We start from the raw sequence: 24,497 nt of genomic DNA, 5'->3' as shown, positions 1-24,497 counted from the left end.
ATTATGGGAAAAATAATAATCACAATTATTTTTGATTGAGATTTAAATCAAGATTATTTAAACGATTATTCATTAATTATTATTTTTTTTTCAACTACTAAAACTCAACTACTCAAAACTGATCATAGCCTTACGCTCATTCATCCCTTCACGCTGAACACTTTATTCTTAAACACTATTCTTTTTGTCAAGTATAACATAACCAAATATATCAAATTCAACCTCTTGCATTTTCATTCTTCATTTTCAAAATTAAGCATTACATTACACTCTAATCATATTTATTTTATCTTATGGTATTTATTTTCACATCTGGGGACTTAGTTGGTTAACCTGAGACCTCCTCAGGAATTGTATTTTGTGCTATGTCATGTGGAAATGTGTGTTGGTATGACCCCCCCCCCCCCCAAAAACAAAAACAAAAATAAAAAACAAGTCCTTAGATACATTTATATCCTTGAATTTTGAGGAAAATAAAATTCTGTGAATCCTTAAACTCAGCTTTAAATATTACTTAAAAGGACAGCGAGAAATAAAGTAACATTAAAATACTGTATACCAAAACAGTAATTGCAAAAGAAAACAAATACTGGTTAATCCTGCACATTTTGGCCTTAGGGGCAGTGTGGTACAGTGGGTCCATGGCGTACACTGTACACGCTTACTATGAGAACAGAAGTTGAGATTGAATTCTATTCAAATAACTCGTTTTTTACAAATTGGGGAGAATTTGTGCCTTTGAGCAGTGTTATCTCACCTGTGAGTCTGTTTTTCCACAGCATTTGTGTGTGAATATACATTATTTGATGGACTTTTACTCCCGAAGTTGATGCTAACTTCCCGTTAGCATTTGAATGGGATCCGCCGTGCTCTTTAGCATTAGCGCTAGGCTAGCGATGTTTTAAAAACGAAGCATGTTTTGTGTTTAAAAACACGCTGTTTGTAATTCTCCCTATAGTGTGTTTAATTTTACCGTTAAATCCAGCTGGGTGTCATTAAATAGCTTAAGGTACGTTTAGGGACACTAATTCTGATAGCTTGCTACAAGCTACATGGTGCATTCAGGGTCTTTTCACAACGTAGGGAACTTGTAAACGCACCGCGACGTTCTGCACATTAATCGTTTTTCTTCAAACAATAAGTTGTAATGATCGAGAGAAGTCAAAATACAAATCACAATAAAAGGGTCCCTATCCTGCTTCTCTTCTTCTGCGTCAGTCATCGGAGATGTCAAGTTGCTGTCGGAAGTGTCCACATCTTCTTCATTCGAGAAGCCATCCTCTGCTTCATTCAGCTCCTGAAAAGTCAAAAAGATTTTGTCCTGACATATTTGAGAAGTGCTAGATGGATGAATCGTCAGTGAAAAGAAAAACAAAACAAAGAAAAGGTATTTTTTTATTTGACTACACAGATGATAAACAAAGAAGAAAATGAGGGCAGAGAGACGAACCATGCCCCAATAATCGCCACTGCGAGAGAAGCTTCGTCCACGACATACCACATGATAACATACCCCAAGAAATTCAAACATTCCGTCTATATCCTCTTTTTCTACGTCGCTCTGAGAAGATGTCCAGTTGATGTAGGGGAGAATGTCCACATCTTCTACCGCCAACAACTTGGGGATGTCCGTGAAGCCGTCCTCTGCTTGACCCGGCTTCTGAAAGGTCAAAAATACTTTTGTCTTGACATATTGGAGAGGTGAAAGGTGAACTGGTCAAAGTGACAGGAAAAACAAAACAAACCCTTTCTTCAATGGCCACAAAGCTGGTGAACTGAGACAGGATAGAGAACTCTTTGCTTAAGTCAATGATGAAGGACTTCAACTGGCTTTTTTCCCCCTGAGGACACAGAGATACAATTTGTTTAAAAAAAAAAAAAAAATTGTAATCACTTTTTTTTTTTTTTTTACAGAAATGCAAAATATAGGGTGGAGCTGCGAGTGAACGAGTTAAAAAAACGAGAGGAAAAAACGGCATCACAGTCTAAACCATAGGTGTCAAACTCCAGTCCTCGAGGGCCCTAGTCCTGCAGGTTTTGGATGTTTCCGTTTTCCAACACAGCTGATATATGACCAGCTCATCAGCAAGCTCTGCATAAGCCTGATTGGAATCAGCTTGTGTTGGAAGAGGGAAACCTCCAAAACCTGCAGGACTGCGGCCCTCGAGGACCGGAGTTTGACACCTATGGTCTAAACGATACTCAACTCAACTTTATTTATAAAGCACTTTAAAACAACCATTGACACGAACGGGAAAGGTGTGACGCGGTCTGATGAGTCCACATTTCCAACTGTTTAGGAATAAGAATTTAAATTCTTAGCACAAAGTTCAAAAGCCAGCATCTGTGGGCCTCTATGGGGGTTTGCCACCATAAATATTGAAAGGTACGTACAGGTTTTAGAATCTTTATCAGGGATATCCCTGGTCATTTCAGAAAGATACAAGCCTCATTCTGCACGTGCTACAAGAGCGTGGCTTCGCAGTTAAAGAGCACTTAGACTGGCCTATTAGTTTGTAGATTTGTATGATACCTCATGCTCAGCTTCGTTGGAATCCAGACTTCCGTCTTCATAGTCTCTGATGAGCGCTCTCGCTGTCAGCTTGTGAAGAAACTGTGTAGCACATTTACCAACCACATCATCATCATCATCATGAAAATAGCAACCTATGTTACTTTACAGAGGGTCACATTCTCTTACCGTGCCCGTCGTCTTCTGCAGTTCACTGGTGGACACCATGGTTCTTAGCTCCTGGCCGCTCAGGTTTCCGAGCAGGGTGGCCTACAACAGGCAAACAAACTCAGATCAGTAATTAAACCAAATCGGCTTCTGAAAATACCGTACTACCTCAGCTACAGGAGCATCTAAACTTACTTTATGACTTTTTCTTTGAATGTGTGCTTTTTTTTGGTGATGCCACCCCAAAAGGGTACCAGTGATAGCAAAGAGCAAAACATGCCGGGTGAGTCTTGACTGGCAGAGACACATACAGCGCAGAGAGAAGCACACTGGCGTACTGGTCAAACCTGGCCAGCGATTATACCGAACACTGCTTCCATAGACTGACCTAGTATGCTCTGTGCCCAACAAAATGGACGAACTGGCTGACTTGGCTTAGTGAACGTATCCCCGAACAGATGCCGGAACTGCTCAGCTTCCAATTTCATCAAGGGGATCGAGCTTTCAGGGAAAACAAAAGGTGGTGGAATATGCTTCTACGTACAAACAAAGATTGGCATATGGATCGATGTCACAATAAACAATGCAGTCCAGTCCATATCCAGTGTCACTGACTATGAACTAAAAGCAATTCTACTCATCACATTCGTTTTTCTCCTTTATCCTTTCTGGTGTTTTTATTCCACCTCAGGCTAATATGGAAGGCTCACAAAACTTTGATCGAATTCGATTGAAACAAAATCATCCGTCTTTATTATTCTTGGCAACGTCAACAAACCTCAACCATAAATTTATGTCCACCAGAAAGACCACTGCTATAGCACACAAAAAAACTTTGGGCTCATCTGAGTCAGTTTAATCCACTTAATACAAACATACAGGCAACAACACAAATCTGGTCTGTAAAGCCATCATCAAATACAAGTGATTAAAGTGGAGTATGACAATGCCCTGGATGATAACCTAAATCTGTTCCACTAAGATTTCAAAAGGACCTTTTCACACACCACACACACCAATTCCCACCTCCAATGACCTTCATCACACTTCTGGCAGCCATCGTGACATCTCTGACTTCCTGCTGGCCTTCACCATTCATTAACAGAGTGTCAGGGTGAAATATGTAAATAAGACTCCTGGCCCTGATGGCGTCTCTCCCTCCTGCCTGAAAGTCTGCACTGATCAGCTGGCTGAAGTCTTCACTCAGCTCTTCTTCCTCTGTAACTGCTATTGTCAAAATCCACAAGAAACCTCCAATTTCTGAATTGAAAGACTCAAGGCCTGTCACTCTTACATCTGTAGTCCGAAAGTCCTTTGAATGCCTCATTTTGGGCCACCTGAAGAGTGTAACAGGACTCCTACTGGATCCCCTGCAGTTGGATGAACAATGATGCAGTAACACACATCTCCTCTGCGATGATGAACCTGTTTGTGGGTTTCAGCTCTACGTTCAACACCGTCATCCCTTAACTTCTCTCCTACAAGCTTCCCTAACTCAGCGTTACACCCGACATCTGCCATTGGAGCAGATAGCAGGTGAGGCTGGGGGAAACCACCTCATCTACACACCGCACCATCATGCACAAAAATGTCTCAGATGCTCTTCTCTAAGACAAACAACTGCACATCAACGCACGCAGCTGTCAAACTTCTGGTTGGGATAGATATCAAAGTCTGTACTTTTTTGGGAGCTGCGGGTGCAAGCCCGGCCACCAGGGGCGCTCCTCCAGACTTTGCTACAAAGAGGGGCCCTGGTGACCAGGGACCAGACGACGGAAAATGTAGTCCCAAGTTGTTGTTTCTCATAGGGGTTCAAATGTGATTTCCATTTTGGCATGCCAAACAAACTCCCTTTTTGACGCTGTCACAAGAATTATGCTAACAGCTTGATATGATGATTTGTGTGCATTTTTATTTCTTATATCAGGTTTGTTTAAAAATTTCTCTTCAAAGTCCTTATGCTTCTTTTCATAATGCTGTTTCAAAATTGGGAGGGAGAATGAAATGCAAAAATCTTTTAGTCTACTTTGAACTGGTGACTTTACCTGTACATTTTTCTTTTGGCAGCCAACACTCCATTTTCATATAAAATAGGCTTTTAACGCTGGCAAAGTGTCAGTGAAAGTGAAAAATTGTAGCAGTGAACTCAGTGACCCAGTAACATGCTTCTGTGTGTATCAGTGGCAAGGAGACGAGTCTCGGTAGACATGTGCTGACCAAACCAAAACACATTTTGTAATTCGGGCCAACCTCGTGTGCCACCAGCCTCACATGCACAATGCATGGGTTCGTCAATGGCGCACTGTGGCTTATGGCTATACTACTACTCTGAGAATGACCAATCTAGTCTGATCTCGGAAAGAGCCAGAATAGTGAGAGGGCCACAAATAGGCAGCCGGCGGGCTTGTATGAAGTGAAAGTATCTTGTCTGCTGTAGTACTAAAGTTTTGTCCGTTTTAAAAAGCTTTGCCAATAAAGTTGATTGTGATTTTGAACATGTTCAAATCACTGAACGACGTCATACCTGTGTGCAGTGTGGCACAAAGCCATAGACCAACGTGTGGCAGTCGTTGAACAGCGCATGGAGCTGCTTGGGGGCCTGCACGGGAGTGGGTGCCGACGGGTTGAACTGTTGCCATTTCACTGACACAGAACTGCAGCCGGGAGACGCCATGCGCCTCACCTGACATTCCGCCTGCGACCGAGACAGGACACGAGACATTCTAGGTTTGTTTCCATAGCAACTGCCAACAGTCCAACTGTTAAAAGCAAATCGGAAGACAAATATGTGTCACATTTATTTTCCTCACCTTCTCTGCCCACTTGTGTTTGTTTTTAACATCAAAAAATTCATAGGCTCCGCTCCCTGCCTCGGCAAGTGCTCTCAGCATGTGCCGATTGGCTGTAGAGCTGAAAAGAAAAATACAATAGATAACCCACTGGAAATAGACAACCCACAATTCTAATCTCTTTAGTCTTGATTCATATAAAAGGAGCCGTTTTAATGTTTTTCTTTCATGTTCAATTACGATTGGCCACCAGTACCCTGCCTTTTGTCTAGTCAACTGGGATATGGTCCAGCTTTGGCAATCTCATAATCACGTGATTTTGATCAAGAAGCAATATATGGTTCAGCCCTAATCCAAAGTGCACCTGTATTTTAGCCATAAACCAGTAGCAAACAAATCCTGTGATTTGAGTGTAATCTGCAACCCACTTGACACTTGTCTGACCTGATGCCACAGATGAAGAGGCGGCTGTGCTCAACATTATCCCTGAGCAGCTGCAAAGTGACATCGGCGTTCTGAAGGTGGCCATCGGACAGTAGGAAAAGATTGCGGATGCCTTTGGATGGAGGTAGCAGAGAGAGAGCCTGCAGGGGCCGCCAAAGCTCAGTGCTGCCCCCCACTGGTGAGATGGACTGATAGGAGAGATAGCAAGAGGGCATATTTTTCACATATTTAGGGCCGGAGCAGCAACTTAATGTTTTTGTAGGAATTCTTATTATTTAATATTCTTCTCTGCAAACAATCACATTTTTGAGGAACTAAACATGAATGAAAACTCACCAAACTGCACACTCATAGCGCCTGGCAAAAAAAATTATATTTGAAAGAAAAAAAAAGAAAAAAAAGAGACCTGTCATGAACATCAATATTTTATAGATTCCTGTGCAATGGCTTAATAGCGTCTACAATTTTTTAACAAAGCATTCCCAATTGTGTTTCACCTATATTTGTAAAAATTGGGAGGCATAGCTATCAACCTCTGCCGTTATGAATTTATTTTGGGAATGGTGCACCATTTTGGGCTTTTTACAGGTCACATTTTAATGAATACTAATGAAACTTTTCTTAAAACATTTCTATAAATAGTCAGGACCAGGAGGGTTATTATAGTTTTGGAATTTTTCAATTTAATTAGTTTTGATTAGTTTTCAAGGTGGTTAGTTAGTTAGTTTTTAATAGTTTTAGTTATTTCATAAATGCTTATTTTTAGGCTAGTTTTAGTATTAGTTTTAGTTTAAAAAAAAAGTGTATTACTTGTGCACAATATTTAAAAAACACCAAGGGAGCAACGTCATCTATTGGCTGCTGCTAGATGACGTCACCTTTGTATGGCACACTTTCAAACAAGACTAAAACAAAGGACATTTTTACTAAAATTTATTATAGTTAGTTTTAGTTAGTTTTGTAAACATAAAATGTAGTTTCAGTTAGTTTTCGTTGTTTAAAAACATTTTTTGTTTTTATTTTATTTCGTTACCGAAATAGTTTTTTGAATTTTTGTTTTTTCGTTAGTTTTAGTTAACTAAAATAACATTGGTCAGGACTGACCTGTTGCGACCCTTGTGAGGACAAGCGGTTCAGATAATGGCTGGCTGGATGGATGACTTGTATGAAGCTCTCAGCAGCTGGTCGAGCAGTGTCAAGTGGCTGCGCTGTCAGGAAAACTTGTGTGTAATCTGACAATACAACACAACAAAATCGAATGAAAAAACAAACAAACCATCATTTAAGGCTACTACAAGTCATTGCCATGCCATTACATCACTTGAGGATACATGGCTGAAAAATGCACACACAGTCTTAAAGCCCCCAATTATTTTATAATGTTATGATCATTCAGGTCAAATATTATTTCCATCTTATGATTATGGAAATCCGCATACCATATAAACAACAATATCCCTGTTCACAAGCACTTCACTTGCATTACTGTACCGCTAATACAAATATATACATACAACAATACAGATTTACTCTCCAACATCTAGGATTAGCCACTTAGAATACTGTAGCATTATCATGTATTAAAAAATACAGTTTTGAACACGTATCCACAGACATAAACGACACAGACTTGAAAGGTCAACTGTACTTGTGTAAATCATACTTTAAAAGGATGACAAAATCCCACAGTTGAAAAAGATAGACGACATCCACCGAAACTCTACTGAACATATGAAATGGTGAGGTTTATTAGATGACAGCAAGGAATGAAGATTCGTCAATACGTAGTTTAAAAATACCATGTGCGCAGGTTTGACCAGCAGATGGAGCATTATTGCAGTGTGGCTTTGATCTTTCGCAAACCACGCCCAAACGGCCAAGGTCTGTCAAACTCGTATCCGCTCCATTGAAATTCATTGAAAATTCCATTCACAAAATTTTTGTCAGCTTCGATAAAAACCAAACCAAACAAAGTTCCAACAAACAACAAGCAAAAATAGTGAAGCGGTGTACCTATAGATTGTGTAAATTGGACATGAGGAATCCACAAAGTGGAGCGACGTCTTCAATGGATTACACAGTATTGACGGCCTCACCCCAATTAGCTAAATGTCTCCAAGATAAACACGCATTCCTATGTTTGCTCCAAGGTAAGAAAGAGCCTGTAAAGTATTTATCTAAAAAATAAACAATAAAAATTGGACCGATTTTATGATGGCAATGATCTGACTAGTGTTAGGGATTCGATTGTGGTATATTCTTGTGGTTTTATCTTGCTTCCATGTAATCATATCCAACTGACTTTTAGTAATGGCTCCCGATTTAAGATGTGGCCTGCAGGGCAATGCTCCAGTAGCTAATGTGTGTCACTGTTTTACAACCACATATTTTAATTGGAACTTTTTTTTCTTGGCCATTGGATTATTTGTTTCATTTTATTTATCTATTTTATTTTATTCATTTTGTGTGCAAAATTACTTTTATGAGCAAATTGAAAGAATATAATTGCCATTAATTTCAAGCAATTTTAAGGAAATTTGCTATAATTGGGATACCATAGGTCTTTAAAAAAAATCTGTCATTGTTTTTTAATTTATTTTTTATTCTATGTATCCTAAGTACTAATGTATCGGCACTTGATATCGGTATCGGTGAGTACTGAAGATTTGAGTATCAGTATCGGTCTCAAAACAAGTGGTATCGAACATCCCTAATTCGTAAATACCATTGTCTATATCATACACCATGCTGTGGTTGATTTTTTGCTCCTCTATCTGCATGCTATGCTAGCTTTCATCTGAATTTTTATTATATTATTTGATGTGTTTTCAAAGTTAAATTGCTTTTGTGTTAAATTTACACTGTTGGATATGTTTTTCTCTCTAGAAAGCAGACTATGGAATTGTTTTGTTTTTTCAAAAGCTTGACAGACTGAGCAGCGCTAAGGGATCAGTCACAAAAAAATATTTAAAAAAATGCGGTACTGACCTGTGCTAAACAAGATGATGTTGATTTTAAGGTCACCCTTCAGTGTTCTGATGACATGCTGGGCAATCCTCTGGGCCGAGAGTAAAGGCTCTCCCCGCATGGACTCAGACGTGTCCAGCAAAATGACAACTTCATCGGATCCAGAAGTGGGCTTGATGTCAAAATTAGGGTAGAAAACTAACATGCAGGCCTGTGGGATCGACAATCAGGTCATAAAAAAAACAATTCTTGGAGTGAAGCTACAGATGAAGGCTGATAGACAGACACCAAACTGTCAGACCTGGCTGTCCTTGTCAGGGTGTTCCTCCACCCACATCCGAGGCAGATGTACCTCCAACAGAGTGATTGACAGCTGGAATCCTTCTGGAGCCATGCCCTGCCCTGGCAGCACACTCACTACTGCCTTGCAGTCGGTCCTCTGCGGGATAACACTCAAGGTATATTAAATGTATTAATATCGTGATCAGAGAGAGCAAAATTATCAGCACCGTCACGGCATCGTGATAATGTGTGATGTTGAAAGGCAGACTACTGATCACACATTTTTATGTGAACTAAAATATGAAAACTGTCCTGAAAAGTACAAAAACAAATACTGCACAAATTAAAAAAATAGTTTGTGACGATGCAATAATAATACATGAAAGTAATGTGACCAACCTTCATCTTGACTTTGTGCGTAATGCATTGCACGCTGCTGATCTCATACGGCATCTCAATGGACATGTCCAGGCTGAACTCTCTGAAGGGACCGATGACTTTATTAGCACACAAACTTAAAGATAAGTGCATATTGTATCAGCCAGATTTTTCTGATGCACCGTCACATGCCAAAACAGCTGCTATTTTATAGCTAATCAGACAGCGATTTCCTGATCACACAGCACAATGGTGAATCAAACAACATAGGAGCGAAGCAAGTTATCTGCATGTTTAAGATTTAAAAACGTCATTTTAATGCCACTTAAATCACTTACAGCATATATTATTCACAAAATATGACCACTAAAATAGGTCAATATGGCCTCTTACATTTTCTTAATTTTTCTCAGTTCTAAATTATGCACTTACATTTTTGCAATGTTTAAAAATAGGGATGTTCGTATTTGTCAGACAGATACCAGTATGAGTAGTCAACTCTTGAGTAATCACCGATACAAATAGAAAGTACTGATATCACTAGCACTTTTGACACATACAATTCCCACCCTCCCCCAAAAAATAATGACAGATAATTTTAAACTAAGACCTATACATCCCAATATAGCATTTTCCCTTAAAATTGCATGAAATTAATGGAATTTTTATATTTTTGCTCTTGAAATTAGGCTGGTTATCGGCCCAATACCGATACCTGGTATCAATACTTGCCCCATCACTATTTGAAAAGTTAGTGAGGGGTACCGTACATAATATCAGCACCTGTTTTTAGCCTATTATGAACCCTTCATTCATCAAATGCTAAGATGTAACGTAATCATTATGCAAATATGTAACTACAGCATTGTAGTTTGTTGTTTATCACTGGCCTATATATTTATATATAGTTTTTGTTTTATTATCTATGTATATTGTTGGTCAGTCTGCAAGTGTGTGTTATTTATTTAGTTATTTTATTTTAATTATTTTTTTTTACAAATTATTGACCATTTAAAGTGTTGATGGTGTAATGTTAATTGTTGAACGTTTTTAGGGTCTTCTGAAAAGTGAGTATTTTGGAGGTACAAAGTTTCAGTTTGACGCCAGAGATGTGTATTTTTTGTACTTATTCGTATTGGCTGCATTTATTGTGCTTTGTTATACTATGCTCACTGCAGCCTTAGTAGCATTTCAGAATCTGTTGTAAACTGCCTAACCTGGATAAATAAAGGTTAAATAAATAAATAAATAAAAATCACCATCACAACCGAATGAAAGCATACTTTTTTGTTTTTAAATGTTTGGTGTGGATGGATTGAGAAAAATTAAAAACAAAAAGTGATTTCCAGTTTTGTGATGACTTGTGGAACATTTACTTTCAAGCAAACCTTGTATTTGCTGCGTCATCCGTTACACACACTTTGTCCACGGTCACCTGTTGAAAGCACAAAAACATGAGCGTTTGCCTGAATGTGAATTTCTTTATATATTATTGTTCCTAAAATTATAATAAAAATGCCTTGTAGTTTCTCTTTGAATCCTAGCCAGGTCGGTCTCACCTGCGTAGTCTGGTTGAGCGCTGCCCTTTCCTGCCACGGTGCAACACTACCAGGCAGGGCAAAGAAAACACTCCCGTCCTTGACGATGAGCTCGGACACAAAGGTCACTTTAATGAGCACGCTGGCGCCTGCTGGCAGGTTGCCCACGCTGATGGTGAAAACGTCCTGCAAGCAAGGGTTAGAGGCAGCACTGCATGTGACATCAGCTCTATTGACGACTTGTGTGGCTTGCTTACTGGGGCGTCCTGGTCCATGAGGTAGGCTCCATGGCCCTTCTCTACAGCCTGCTTGTACTGCTTACGGGCCTCCTCTTTCTCCTTCACCTGACAGACAAAGACATGCATGGAAAAGATCAGACAAGCGACTGAATTCTGAATTACTGCCTATTGCTGACTGTTTTGACTATCGAAAAGCCTGAGCTGTTGTTGTGTTTTAATGCTCATCCATCAATCCATTATTTATCCATTATTTATGCTGCTTGTCCTCATTTGGGTGGCGGGGAAATGCAGTCTCAGCTGATTATATTTATAAAATAAACAACCATTCACACCTCTACTTAACATGCAAATTTTTGGAATATGGGAGAAACATCCAATATCAGCAGAAAACCAACTCTACATAGATATGGCCGATCTCCTGACTGTGTGACATGCTAACCACTACTCCCACGTACAGCCTTTTATTAAAATTGAAGCCATTACATTCACAAAATGTGACCAAATTTCATACTATTAGCCAAATGTATATTAACATCAATGAAATGTGGTCATCATTAGGTTTATAATAAACTAGATAAGTTCTTGTACTTCTTCCTACTCCCTTTGAACATGTACATTCTAACTTTACTAATAATTATTTTCCTTTTTAACTTTTCCTTTCTTTCTTTCACTTTTCTTGTTGCATTTATATGTTCAATAAACCAAACCAAACCAAACTTGAAAGCAATATTTGGTTTATTAAATTTTCATTATTTTTCTTTTTGCCTATTTTCATTTTGTATTACTTTTTGGCTATTGCAACTTTTGGGCTATTGCTTTTGCTATTAAATCTTCTGTCTTAAATTTAAAGCTATTTTTGTCATTCTTATTAAGTTTTCCACTTAGACTATTTAGTGAATGAATATTAATATAAATGATCACTGTCATAAAAACGACCCCATAGTGTATTTAAGTTCACATAGAGTCCGAACCATCTTTATAAAGATAGCTAAACTTATCTAGGTCAATTAAAAAAGCCCAAGTCCATTAGAGAAAGAGCTGCTGTAAAAATATCATGTTCAGTTTAGTGCTTTTTTTTTTTGGGTGCAATTTGGTTACTCAAATAAGGTATTTGTTCGTAGCGCTGAACTGAATTAAGACTGGACTGTTGGTATAAAATTAAGGCAGTTAGAAACCTAGATGAGTCTTTCTCGACGTCGACTTATAAAGAGGCTCCTGTCCCCCTTTAACACTGCGTTACTGCGGAAGAGGGCAATGAGGAGTTTTAACCCTTTAAACAGAGAGACGGCTCAAGTAAGCGGATTTGACAAGATACTGTACCTGTCCGACCACATGTTTTCCATTAATGAAGGCTTCAAAGCCACACACGGCTGCATATTCGTCCAAAGGGAAGACATACTTGGCTTCAATGGGCACGTTGCTCTGATTGGTGTACTTTTGGAATATGATGACCTACAAAAAGATAACATGATCAAATAAATGGCTGTCTTCCAATGATGGTGCAATGTGAAGACATATAACCAAAGTCCCTTAATGTGAAAAATGCTCCTACATGAGAGAGCAAATCCATCAACTTGCACTTCACGTGTACAGCCTGCAGGGGGAGCTGTTGCCCCGAGTTGTCCAGCAGTCCTGCAGTTACGTTGTCCAATGGGTTCTTTATGCTTCCAAGGTCATCATCATCATCAGGAAGGACCGCTTAGAAGAAGATACACACACGCACACACATTATCATGATGTCATTATCTCCCGACCTGAGTGTTATAGGCATTGCCATCATATTTAAATAATACTGTACATCTATTTTTCTCCACAAAGATCAAATTGTTTTACAAAAAGAGTGGTTCTAATCCATTGCACTCATTTGTAATGATAAATACTTTCCATGCAGCTAGCTGACATGCATACGCACCGTGGGAATGGCAGGATGGTCCATTAAGTCTTATATCAGTTTGGGAGTTGTTACTGTACTAAAAACTTAGCTCAGCTATTTTGCCAACTGATCCTGAGAGAAAACTCTTGGTCAAGGAACTTTTAGTGCCAATTAGGAGCGATGCTACAATAGGAAGCTTTGTGAACACGACCCCTGAGGTTCAGCTACGAATGGCATCTTGTGGAGATGAGACCTTATGATACACGTTTTTAAAGAGAAGAAAAATAAAATATCAACGTGACTTCTTTGTTCAGCATAACCAAGCATGCGAGTGCTGTGCAGTGCTCACATATGTCAGCAGGGGGCAGACACGACTCAGCCGAGGTATCTACAGGTGGGCTGAACGCCTTCACTTGGTCTCCATCCATGCTGAACCGGACAACATATTTCAGTTTGACCTGGTCCGGACTGTACACCACGTACTCATCACCCTGGAGCATGGAGTGGAACAGAATTAGCTACAGCCATATTTGAACCGTAACCTTTCTTTCTAAGTGAAATTAGATCAAGGTGTCTTTGTAAAAACACAGGAAGGTGCAACCAGATCAGTTAAGCTACATTAATTATTGAGGAAACTAATATTTATCCATCCATTTTCTGGGCGAGAGGCGGGGTTCAGCCTAAGCTGATTGCCAAACAATCACGGGGCATATAGAGAAACAACCATTCACAAACACATTCACACTTACGGACAATTTTGAGTAACCTAAGCCTAAACCTCTTAAGTCAAACCCCACCTTCATAGTGTGGCATTTTATGTAAACATTTGCTTTAAAAGCCAAACTAAATTTAAACCATTTGAATCATTGCAGCAATAACTTTATTGAACACATGAATATTATTATCATATCGAATGCTGTAATTGGGCATTTGCGCTGTTCTGGGAGTGAACAAAGTAGACATGCTTGCCAGCAAATGGAGCGGCTCCTCCATTTACAGGAGAGGCACACTGTCTACATGGATGAAGCATAAACTGACTTGCTAGAATCCATGCAGGTGTTCGACATGTGCAAAATGTTTCATAAGGAACTGCAAGAAGATTTCTACTTGATGATGTAAAGCTGGCCGCTGTTAAGTGTCCCGAGAGTGTCCATGTGTGAGAACATCGTCCCCCACACCTATAGCTGTGCCGCAGGAGTGGTTTTAAAAATACAGTGGAACGTCAAGTTCCAAAAGTAATTGGTTCCATGGACACGTTTATAACCTGAAATGTTCATAAAGCAAGGTAATTTTTTTCCATTGAAATGAATAGACAAAATGGAATCAATATAAATAAAATGCAATATCGAAATAAGTGCAAACACACTATTAAAAAGAAATAAAACATTTCTAAAAAATTACTCATTTATTGCTCGTTAAATTTAAAAGGAACCTCGACTGTAATGACAAGTTTGCTCCATATGATTTATTTGGTTACCAACATAACTATGAAATTCATTCTTCAAAAATAATTTCCGGTTTAATACATTTTGTACATACGCCGCTATTGTTGTTTACGAGTATAAAGAAAGCGAGGTAAGCCTTCCTCGCGTTCCTAAAGAAACAAAATGCGATTGGGAGAGTCACCCTCCCCCATGCCGCGCTCTCGTCACTGACTACACACATTCAAGAGACGTCCATTTGGGAGCGCAACAGAGTAGTCACAATAGTCAGTGCCACAAAAATAGTAAGTGAATAGAGGTAATTTTTCGAAGAAAATTTTGTGCATAACTGGAATTGTTCGTTAAACTAATATTTAAAATTATGATATTAAATGTTGATTTGATATAGATATTGATATTAAATATGATAATAAAAATACTAATGTGTTAAATGAATTGATTACTACAATAATTCAAAAGGTTTTATGCAACCTTAGTTATCCAATGCTACTGGACCAAAACTGATCAACAAGAGAACAAATCAACGTTTTGATCAACAAAGACTATTGGGAAGACAAACTTTTGCATCAATCAAAAACTTGATAATCCACACAACTAGATATGTGACGAATTACCAGCTTGATTATCTGCATCCTATTGTATTCTGGGAACGGGAATTAATAAGCTTCGGCTTTATTACGTCAGCAGTTTCCTGTTTGGGTATAATTGTATGTGAAAAGTGAATGTTGTAAATTGAACTTCACCAAGCAGATGCTAATGTAAATGCAATTAAAATACAAGAGCTTGAACACACAAATCTGCTAGTACAATAATAATATTGTATCAATACCATTAAATAACACCCTGAACTTAACTATTTAGTCACACGGACAAAATTGAGAGCCCTACCTCAAACTCTGAGTGAGCGGTGGCTGTGCGACGGACAGCATGCACGCTGTTGTGCCCCTTAGGGGCCCGAGTCAGAGTGGGGTCTCTCTGGTGAAGCTCCAGGCAACGCCCCAGAGCTACGTCACAAACCAGCAGCAGCCGAGAGCCGTCCGTGACACTGGGTTTAGAGTATTTTTGGCAGATGCTGTATGGAAGGTAGAGGAGGATATGCGGAGTGAAGATGGTTTGTGTGGGTGAAAAGGTAAAACAGTGCACAGCGATCGAGTGCAGAAAAATAAGTGTGCGAGGATATTCAATGTTTAAAAGCATGTTCTTAATGCTTACTAACCTCATGCTATCGCTGAAGTATATGCCCTTTCCAAGACTGCCAGCATCTGTACGTTCAATCCCATGATGTTCCACTCCAACACAAGGTAGCAGTAAACCACTAAGAAGAGAGTCAAACGCATCGATTGTTGGGTTGAAGAATGGACGTTCCCACCACAAATTTGTTCCCTACATTTTAAGTCCAAAATGCAATTATACAATAAGTAAACGGTAGAACTTTAAACTCACAGAAATATTAAAGCCTAATTTAAGATTTATGTTATTTGTTTTACATGACAAGTTCCCATTTACATTTCTTTTTTAGATAAATTTAACATAAATCTACCAAATAAATAATCTTAAAAGTTAGGCTTAAATATTTCTGGGAGTGTTTATAGAGAGACAGTTTGTAACATTGTTTCTTTTTAGTAGTATAATTAACTTTGTTCGCTGTCACCAGGCTTTGCATGTTAAAGATCCAGAGAATAAATTGCATTTGTAATGGATTTTAAAGTTGGATTAAGGAACTCAGCATATAGTGGATCATCTAGGAATCACAATTTGTGATTGTAGGCATTCCATCAATATTGACGGGAGGTCAGTCAATCCGTCAATGATGGGCACCTGTTTTGTTGACTAATAGCGAATGACAGGAGACTTTGAAAAATTGACAAACTAAGCAATGACGGAAATTTTTTGTTTTTTGTCCCTGAACGTAATTATCAAAAACTGGATCATTACAGACTGCCGGACTCCTGTTTCCCTGACAGTGAAGCTTGATTTATTCTTGTCGCAGCCAGGTGTGTCTGCATTGACTACATTTTCCGCACCAACCTACATGGACCGCAGATTTATATAGTGCAGAAACCTTGCATATAGTTCATAGGTTCTATAGTGTTCTATGGACTAAAAAGCAATGTCCGGTGAAATTTATTGATGGTCCTAAAATAGTGGCTTTAATTTAACGATGATGGAAGCGTGGTTAAAATAATGATGACAGATTGATTGATTAACGATTACAGTTTGGGTTGCCTTGAAATAATGACCTAGCCGTTGACGAATGACGGACCGTCAAAAATATGTGTTTGTCACACTTAAACTCACCGTGACAGAATTCCAACAAAGTTGCTGGTGCTTGAGGAGTGAAGGAGTGATTTGATGTAGCCGAGCTTGCCCTTAAAGGTCTGAAGCTCTACGGCTCTGCTGACACGTAACACCTGATGTATCTGCACAGCTCTGAAAAAGGCAAATAAGGTAGGCATTTACTTCACAAGAAGCTCTTATGAATGAAAAGTACGCTTTAACCCCCTTTGGGATCAATCAACCCTGAAGCAGACCCACAGGAGCTGTGGCTGTAAAGGCCCCAGTGGGGATGAAACTGCAGAGCGTGTCTCCAAATCAGTGTGCTAGTCATCTATTGAGTTTTTAAGAAAAGCTTAAAGTGTCATGTGTGAAAGAAACTTTCTACCTTAAATGGCTACGCACAATAAGGTGGCACGGACAACTGCATGCGCTTCAGACAACTGACCTTTTGTTAAGCTACACCAACAGACAGACTGGAAAATCACAGCACAGCACAGCACAGAACAGAACAGAACAGAGATGCGACACTTTCCTGGTGGAGCTCTATTCATTCAGTAATACTTTATTTTAATTTTATAATTTCTCAATTTTAAATATATTTTGGATTTTTTAATAGTAATTACGGTTTTGAGCGTTTCTACACTCACTGAGTGCCCCAGAAAGACCATGTAGGGTTCTCCACAAAAATAAAAACAGAACAATGAATAAGCAAAGACATCTTTGATTAAATAATTTGATGAATAGAAAATTAATAAGGAATAACTTAACAATGAAAGCAAACTTCAAATGTACTGCAAATAGCTTGAAAGAACCTCCAAAAGGTGCATCATGGGCAGCATGGTGGCTGACTACTGTAAAACCCAGCGTGTAACATGCACCCGTGCTAATTAGCCCCCCACCCCAAATCATCCTTAAAATGCCGTTTTTCACTTTGTACTTGTGTATAATACGGACCTCTGATTTGCAGAAGTGCAAAAGATGCTTTAACGATTTCTGAGCAATTCTGGGCTGCTGAGCTCCAAAATGACATCCGTTTTTTTGAATTGGCTCTCGTTATATATTATAATATAAAATATTGATATTTTCACCATTTAGTTGATTGATAATTCATTTGGGGATATCAAAGATGCTTGTCGTTTATTCTCTAATAGAAGTGAAACTGTCAAAAACTGTGAAAACTGACAAAACCAAATATAAACGAATCCTGAGTTGTCATTTTAGTGTCTTCGGTGGTTTCCAGTTGTATCATTGAGATGGTCAAAAATCTGCCGTCTCTTGGGGCCCCCTCCTGGCTATCAGCCATCAACAACTACAAAAGGGCCCCTTTGTGGGGGATTCATTACACGTTGTCACAGTATCTAAAGCGGTGCCATTGTTTTGTAATTGTATGGGTCGATGTTAGCTGTTTCCAGAGGTGGCAAATCCAGGTCCAGAAAAGTAAAAACCCTACCATAGTTTAGCTTTAGCCCCCTAGTGCTAGCTAGCTAGCTCCCTAGCAGGTAAACGAGCACCATGGGTGCTAGCTAGCTAGCTAGCTCCCTAGCAGGTAAACGCAAGTAGCACCTGAGGCTAAAGCCAAACTGTGGCAGGATTTTTACTTTCTGGACCTGTGTCTGTCTCGCAAGGTCCTCTTCAGCTCAGAATTATAGTGAATCAACGTAACATGCATGACCCAAAGAGTTTGTTCCGTTTTTCAAAACTCAAAACAGATAAATGTAGGCTCTGGATCAAGTTCTGTGTTTTATTTTATTGAGCACTCACGCAGATAGGTAATATACCGTGGTTCTTCGTTTTACGGCACAAGTTGAAATGGCGGTAAATAAAATTACATTCTTGTGCCGCATCATGACGTAATTTTATGCAGCTGTGCAAACAATTTCTTTGAATGTCGTACGTAATTTCTAAACGTCATACAGTCAATACCATTATCTGTTGATCCTGTTGTATGTTGGTACCATGGTAAACGGAAACTCCCTGTTCTTGTACTTTTCTCTGGATTACGCTATGCGGGACTAAATTACTTTCGGTGGCAACAGCAAGCTTTGAATTTGTATAATAATGGAAGAACACAATAACAGTGGCAGTCCCTTATATCCTCCTCCTTCAACATCAGGTAATTGACTTTTGCTGTGCCATCTGTATGCGACTTCTGCTTCTACCTTGATTTGCTTTGCATGATTTCCTTATGATACTGTGGATGTAACTCTCTTACCTGTCGTCGAGCAAAGATGACACAGTGCGGTATTCGGGGAAGCCGGGCTCAACAGTTTCAATGCTGCATCTCAGGGCGCGAAACTTGCCAATGCAGGAAGGGGCGGGGCTTCTCAGAGTCATCTCACTCACGTTCAGGATGTCTCGAATAAGCTAGACAAGGAGAAACAATAAATCTCTTGTCAGTCTTGATGACAGCTGCAGTGCATTTTTTTGTTTCCTTAGGGGCAGGCATATGCGGTAGATAATTTTCGGAGTCATTTGACACAAAGAAAGAGCTTCAGTCCTGCAGCAAATGTTTGTGGCGAATGTGTACATGACTTAACTGCCAATCATATTCCAATTTGATCTAAATAACACCACATCAGTCATTTTAGTTGTAGTTAGAACAACAGTAGGCCTACATAGTAACTGGATCTCCACGTATGTTTTTGACGCTATACCAGCATGTAATTAAGAGAGTAGCTTCTTTCTCATTCATGCAGGATAGTTCCAAGTGTTCGCTCCAAATGTGGTCACATTCTGAAATGCTCCGCCCACTCGGAACTTGACTACAGGGACCCCGTGCTCCTCTGCGATAATCTTTTCACATCTAATAAAACTGCAGAATTTATACCCTAGCTACTATTAACCAAATTCGGCAAAAACAAACATGACTTGACACCGGGTGTAAAAAGCGTACATTCATTCATTAATTTTCCGAACTGCTTATCTTCACAAAGGTTGTGGGCGTGCTGGAGGTTATCCCAGTTGTCTTTGGGCCTGAAATTGGTCGACAGCTAATCGCGTACAGTGCCTTGAATAATTAGTCATACCCCTTGAACCTTTTTTATATTTTGTCCTTACAATGATACACTTGAATGTAGTGTGTTGAGATTATATGTTTGACCAGGACAAATTAGCACATAACATTTTTGTATTCACTCACTGACTATACAGTGATATACCTTAAAACATAATTAGTAAATAAAAGTCCTCCTACGTGGATTGTGTAATTAACTCTCAGTAAAAATACACCAACTAAATATACAGTACACAGTGGTTCTTAAGGGGTTCGATCGAACCCAGGTTTAGGGTTCGGTGAGTCAGTCTCAGAGATTCGGCAGAGGTCATGACAAACACCCGACTCAAATGTTGCGTTATGATATGCTCAGCTTGGCCATCATTGGCTGCTGGTGATTATGCTACATTGCTTGGCCTGTTGCGCTGTAGGGAATTTGGTGCGCTCAGTAGTCAACTTTTGACTGTTTTGTGATGGTACATTGTGTGATTTCATTATCATTGTAATCTCTTCTTAACTATGTCGAGCAAAAAAAAAAAAGTGGTTGGACGAATATGTGCAGTATGAATTCACATGCATGATGGAATGTTTGGAAGTTCACAAGTTCAATTTGTAAGCCTCTGCTGTTTTCATTGTATCTGCTGCCCCTGGGTTCCATCTTAAAGGTCCTCTAGTATGCAAATTCACTTTAGTGGGGTTTTCTAGCAATAATATGCATCCCCGGCCTGTCTACAATCCAACCAGGTATGAAAAAAAGTCAGTCTGCGACTTCTTAACTTTCTCCTCCATTTTAAAATGCGTGCTTCAAACGGGCAGATTAAACTTCCGTGACTTAGTGACCTCAAAAAGACACGGAAGTGCACTCGACCCAGCCCCCTCTGGTTAGTGGCACCGCCTCCGGTAAAGGTTTGTCACGCCCACTGAAATTTGAGAAGCTGGCTGCTCCTTTATTTTTCTCCCACTGCACACAAATGCTCCGTGGAGAGAACAATGATCAAGGAAAAAGTGGTTGCTTCCTTCGTCCCAAGTCTTTGAGAAGAAGTGTATTAATTTTATTTTTGAAGGATGTGTACCGAGATCATTTCTCAAAGGACTGTTTTGTTAGTGAAAGCCTGTTCAGAGCTGCATTTGCAACATCGTCTCTGTAGTAACGTTATGCTACTTTTTCTTATGGTAAAACGTTATGCCACTTTTCCACTTATTAAAATAGTTCTCAAATGTGTAAAAGACATGTCTGTATTTTTCTTTTCTTTTGCTCCCATGGTCAGTTGTTTCCATTCACAACATTAGCACATGGCTACCATAACCGAAATCACTGCCCCTTCGAGAGAGAAGGGTATGGCCCAGGGGTGGCCTGATGCAGCTATTTACATAAAAGTGACACACCCCTAAAACAGACTGTTGAACAGAGCATTTTTTGGCTGATTTAGAGACAGCAAAAATATTAGATCCAAAGTAAATTTTGACAAATACACATCACAGACATGTCTTTTACACATTTGAGAACCATTTTAGTATGTTGAAAAGTTGAATAACATGAAACCTTTAAGAAAATAGCGGGGGTGGTTTTAAAGTGCTTAAAGTGCTTCCATTTTCAAAGAAGAACAGCGAGAAGTGCTTCGAGCATTTTTAGCTGGTAAAAGCTTTTTTTGTTTTTTTGCTTTTTTTGTTTTAAACCTGCGACGACGATGACAACATTTTCATCCGTTGCCGTGATTGGTCAAAACAAAAGTTTGATAGGCGTGCACAAATGGCCACATTGGCCTATCACCTAAAAGTATTTTAATGAATGTCCCGCCTTTCCTAAACAGATCCAGATTAAGCAGTCCAAGATTGATAATGTGGAGAAATCCCTTGAGTGATTCAAATGATCAGTCTGGCTACTGCCAATTTATTCATTTGACGTATCTTAGCCAATTTCCGAAGGTTTGAAGATGCTGGAGATGGCCCCAAAACCTTCATAACTTTATATTTTCAAAAGGTTGGCATCTTAGAAAAGCTTGCTTAACACAGTAAGTGACAAGAAATAATGATGCCAATCATTTTTAACAAATTCCAATGTTATATTAGAGAATTCTGCACACAACATGCATAGAAAAAATATTTAATTAATTGCTGAGAAGGAACAAACACTGCACAATAATAATAATAATAAGGAATAAATATAGCACAGCAAAGAGGCATTTCTAAGTTGATCAAATTCATGACATCAGCGCTGAAATCAACAGAAAATGTTTAAGCCATGCCAATCGGAGTTGCGTCACAAGTAACCCCAGCAAATACGTGTGTGCCTTTGATCTTTTTGACAGTAGTTTTTCAATTATACATTTCTGGGAATGATATTTTATATTTGTAGTGTGCATGTGTACTTGATTAATATGAAAACTTTGAAGCCTTGGATTAAGCAGAAAATGTAAGCGGGTCGATAGCTTTACACACACTTGAACAGAATGAAGATATAAATGATGAGAAGTGTCCTTTACGGTAATTTAGGACATTGGTCAACTCATTTGCAAATAATTTTTTTTTGTTATTATCGTTTAAAGTGTTTTTATTGACTTTATAAATAACTGCAGTTTCAGTACATTGCACTTCTTAGGTAAAATATGTATGTTTGATGGGTTTTTTCCCCCTCCAAAATATGATTCATCATCATTTCTGCGTGTGAAAGATCTGAGGAGGAGGTTATAATTTTTTTCCTAATACGCACCATAATACGCACACTTTCAAGTTAAAAGTTATTGATGAATCACAGATTTAAGCATAGGCACTGGTCCAATTACCATACACATAAATCCAGAACTACAATAGAATGGTTTATATCATGGAATATTAATGTGTTAGAATGGCCTAGTCAAAGTCTACACCAAAATCCCAAGACTTGAAAATTGTTGTTCACACGTTCTCCATCCAATCTAGTCTTAATTTGAGCTTTTTGCAAAGAAAAATGGGTAAAAATGTCAGTGTCTAGATGTGCAAAGCCAGTAGAGACTTACCCTCAAAGATTTGAGCTGCTGCAGCAAAAGGTCGCTGTGCAAAGTATTGGTGCAGGGGGCTGAATACAAATGCAGGTTTTTAATTGCTTAACATTTTGAAAACCTTGTATCTTCCACTCCACTTTACAACAGTGTGCTACTTTGTGTTGGTCATACACACGTCAAATCTCCATAAAAACATTTACATTTGTGGTTGTAAGGCGGCAAAATGCGAGAAAAAAAATTCAAGGGGTATGAACAGTTTCTCAAGGCACTGTACCCTCTGGATCTCCATCTCCAGCATAGCAGACAAACAAATACAGTCCTGATCATGTGATTGAAAACTATCTTTTACTTGTACAAATATACAAATATACTGTATATACAAGCAGTTAATTTCAACAGGTTATGTTTAATGTTTTTTCTCTAATCATATCTTTATCACTTTACAAATGTGCTTCTAGGACTACTCCTTTGTGTTTAAAATACATTACATTTACCAGTTAGGGGAAAAGTGAAACAATATTTAAGGTTATTTTAAACCTATTTTAAGGGAAGCTTACATGTTGTATCAACTTGACCTATAAGGATCTAATTTGTGACAATTAGGGGGGAAAAAGTAACAATTATACATGATTTGAGATGAAGGCAGCTAAATCAAAAAATATATAAGTGAGTATATTCTTTGCCATTGAAGGCTGTCAGCGTTTCAAATGTTCAAAAGCGGAAGAAGAAAAACAACAAGCTTGAGGGTATTTTTGTGAGTTCATCAAAGTGGTTTCGACAGGCTTCAGAAGCAGAAGAAAGCACAACCAAATTGAGGAGGCAAAACAAAACCTTCTTTGGGCTGTGGTTTGTTACAAGCCAGCAATATTAATTACAATGGACAGTTATCTGTTGCAGCAGTGTGTATTGTGGACTGGTAAACACTTACCCCTTCCTAGTCATTATTACATTATTATTGTGCACCTTTTTGTGCATATGGCATAAACTAAACGTGTGTGTTGCCATACCTGACAGAGGTCCAATTTTTGTGAGATAATCTTGGCATCGCAATCTTCACTGGGCCTTATGTGTGGCAGCAGGGTGTAAACCTCAAGCAGCAGAGCGAGCGCTGCGGCATGCTCGCCCTCCTTCAGTTTTCTCTGCGCTTGAATCAACAAGCCCTCAGCTCTGCTCACCTAATAACACACACACAGGATGGAGCACAAGAACACTGAATGTAGAGTCCCATTCCATTTGAATCAAGGTGGGTTTAGGCCTATTTGTGTAAAGTTTGCATTTTGTGGCTTCTCCCCGGGTAGTTGAATTCATTAATGACTGAATTGTCTTCAATGTTGGTTAAAAAAAAAGTATGTTGCTAGGTTACCTGAAGTCTCTATTACAAAACCTTGGGGATGTTCGATACCTCTTTTTTTCAGATACCTGTATGATTACTCACTGATACTACTAGTGATTTTGATACATAATATTTCCCCCCAAAAACAATGACAAATATACATTTCTTAAAAAGACCTGTAAATCCCAATATAGCATTTTTTTTCAGAAAATTGCATGACTAAAGGTATACTTAACTAATTAAGCCATCTTCAGCAGTAAAAAGTTAATATTTTGTCCAGAA

The 24,497-nt window shown here is 38.9% G+C and overlaps 1 protein-coding gene across 3 annotated transcripts in view; it reads right to left on the bottom strand.

Annotated features, from left to right (window-relative positions):
* The window catches only part of LOC147164283 (protein mono-ADP-ribosyltransferase PARP4-like), a 49,848-nt gene that overhangs the window by 5,411 nt on the left and 19,940 nt on the right, over window positions 1–24,497 (bottom strand). For all 3 annotated transcript variants that reach the window (XM_086091525.1, XM_086091527.1, XM_086091526.1), the window contains exons 9-31: window positions 23,890–24,057; window positions 19,122–19,273; window positions 16,931–17,062; window positions 15,849–15,947; window positions 15,521–15,704; window positions 13,540–13,681; window positions 12,870–13,015; window positions 12,638–12,769; window positions 11,336–11,422; window positions 11,100–11,264; window positions 10,929–10,975; window positions 9,562–9,643; window positions 9,182–9,319; window positions 8,902–9,091; window positions 7,018–7,145; window positions 5,914–6,101; window positions 5,491–5,590; window positions 5,205–5,375; window positions 2,702–2,782; window positions 2,534–2,614; window positions 1,746–1,841; window positions 1,514–1,660; window positions 1,178–1,297 (exon numbers count right to left, since the gene is read on the bottom strand). In XM_086091525.1, the coding sequence (XP_085947651.1) occupies window positions 1,178–1,297; window positions 1,514–1,660; window positions 1,746–1,841; window positions 2,534–2,614; window positions 2,702–2,782; window positions 5,205–5,375; window positions 5,491–5,590; window positions 5,914–6,101; window positions 7,018–7,145; window positions 8,902–9,091; window positions 9,182–9,319; window positions 9,562–9,643; window positions 10,929–10,975; window positions 11,100–11,264; window positions 11,336–11,422; window positions 12,638–12,769; window positions 12,870–13,015; window positions 13,540–13,681; window positions 15,521–15,704; window positions 15,849–15,947; window positions 16,931–17,062; window positions 19,122–19,273; window positions 23,890–24,057 (2,976 nt within the window). The remainder of the gene's footprint in view (window positions 1–1,177; window positions 1,298–1,513; window positions 1,661–1,745; window positions 1,842–2,533; window positions 2,615–2,701; window positions 2,783–5,204; window positions 5,376–5,490; window positions 5,591–5,913; window positions 6,102–7,017; window positions 7,146–8,901; window positions 9,092–9,181; window positions 9,320–9,561; window positions 9,644–10,928; window positions 10,976–11,099; window positions 11,265–11,335; window positions 11,423–12,637; window positions 12,770–12,869; window positions 13,016–13,539; window positions 13,682–15,520; window positions 15,705–15,848; window positions 15,948–16,930; window positions 17,063–19,121; window positions 19,274–23,889; window positions 24,058–24,497) is intronic.

This window comes from Leptonotus elevatus, chromosome 12, assembly GCF_054856555.1.
Source record: "Leptonotus elevatus isolate MCC_2025b chromosome 12, RoL_Lele_1.0, whole genome shotgun sequence".
Taxonomy (NCBI): domain Eukaryota; kingdom Metazoa; phylum Chordata; class Actinopteri; order Syngnathiformes; family Syngnathidae; genus Leptonotus; species Leptonotus elevatus.
Note: the sequence above shows the minus strand (reverse complement) of the source record. Positions and strands in the feature narration are given on the sequence as shown.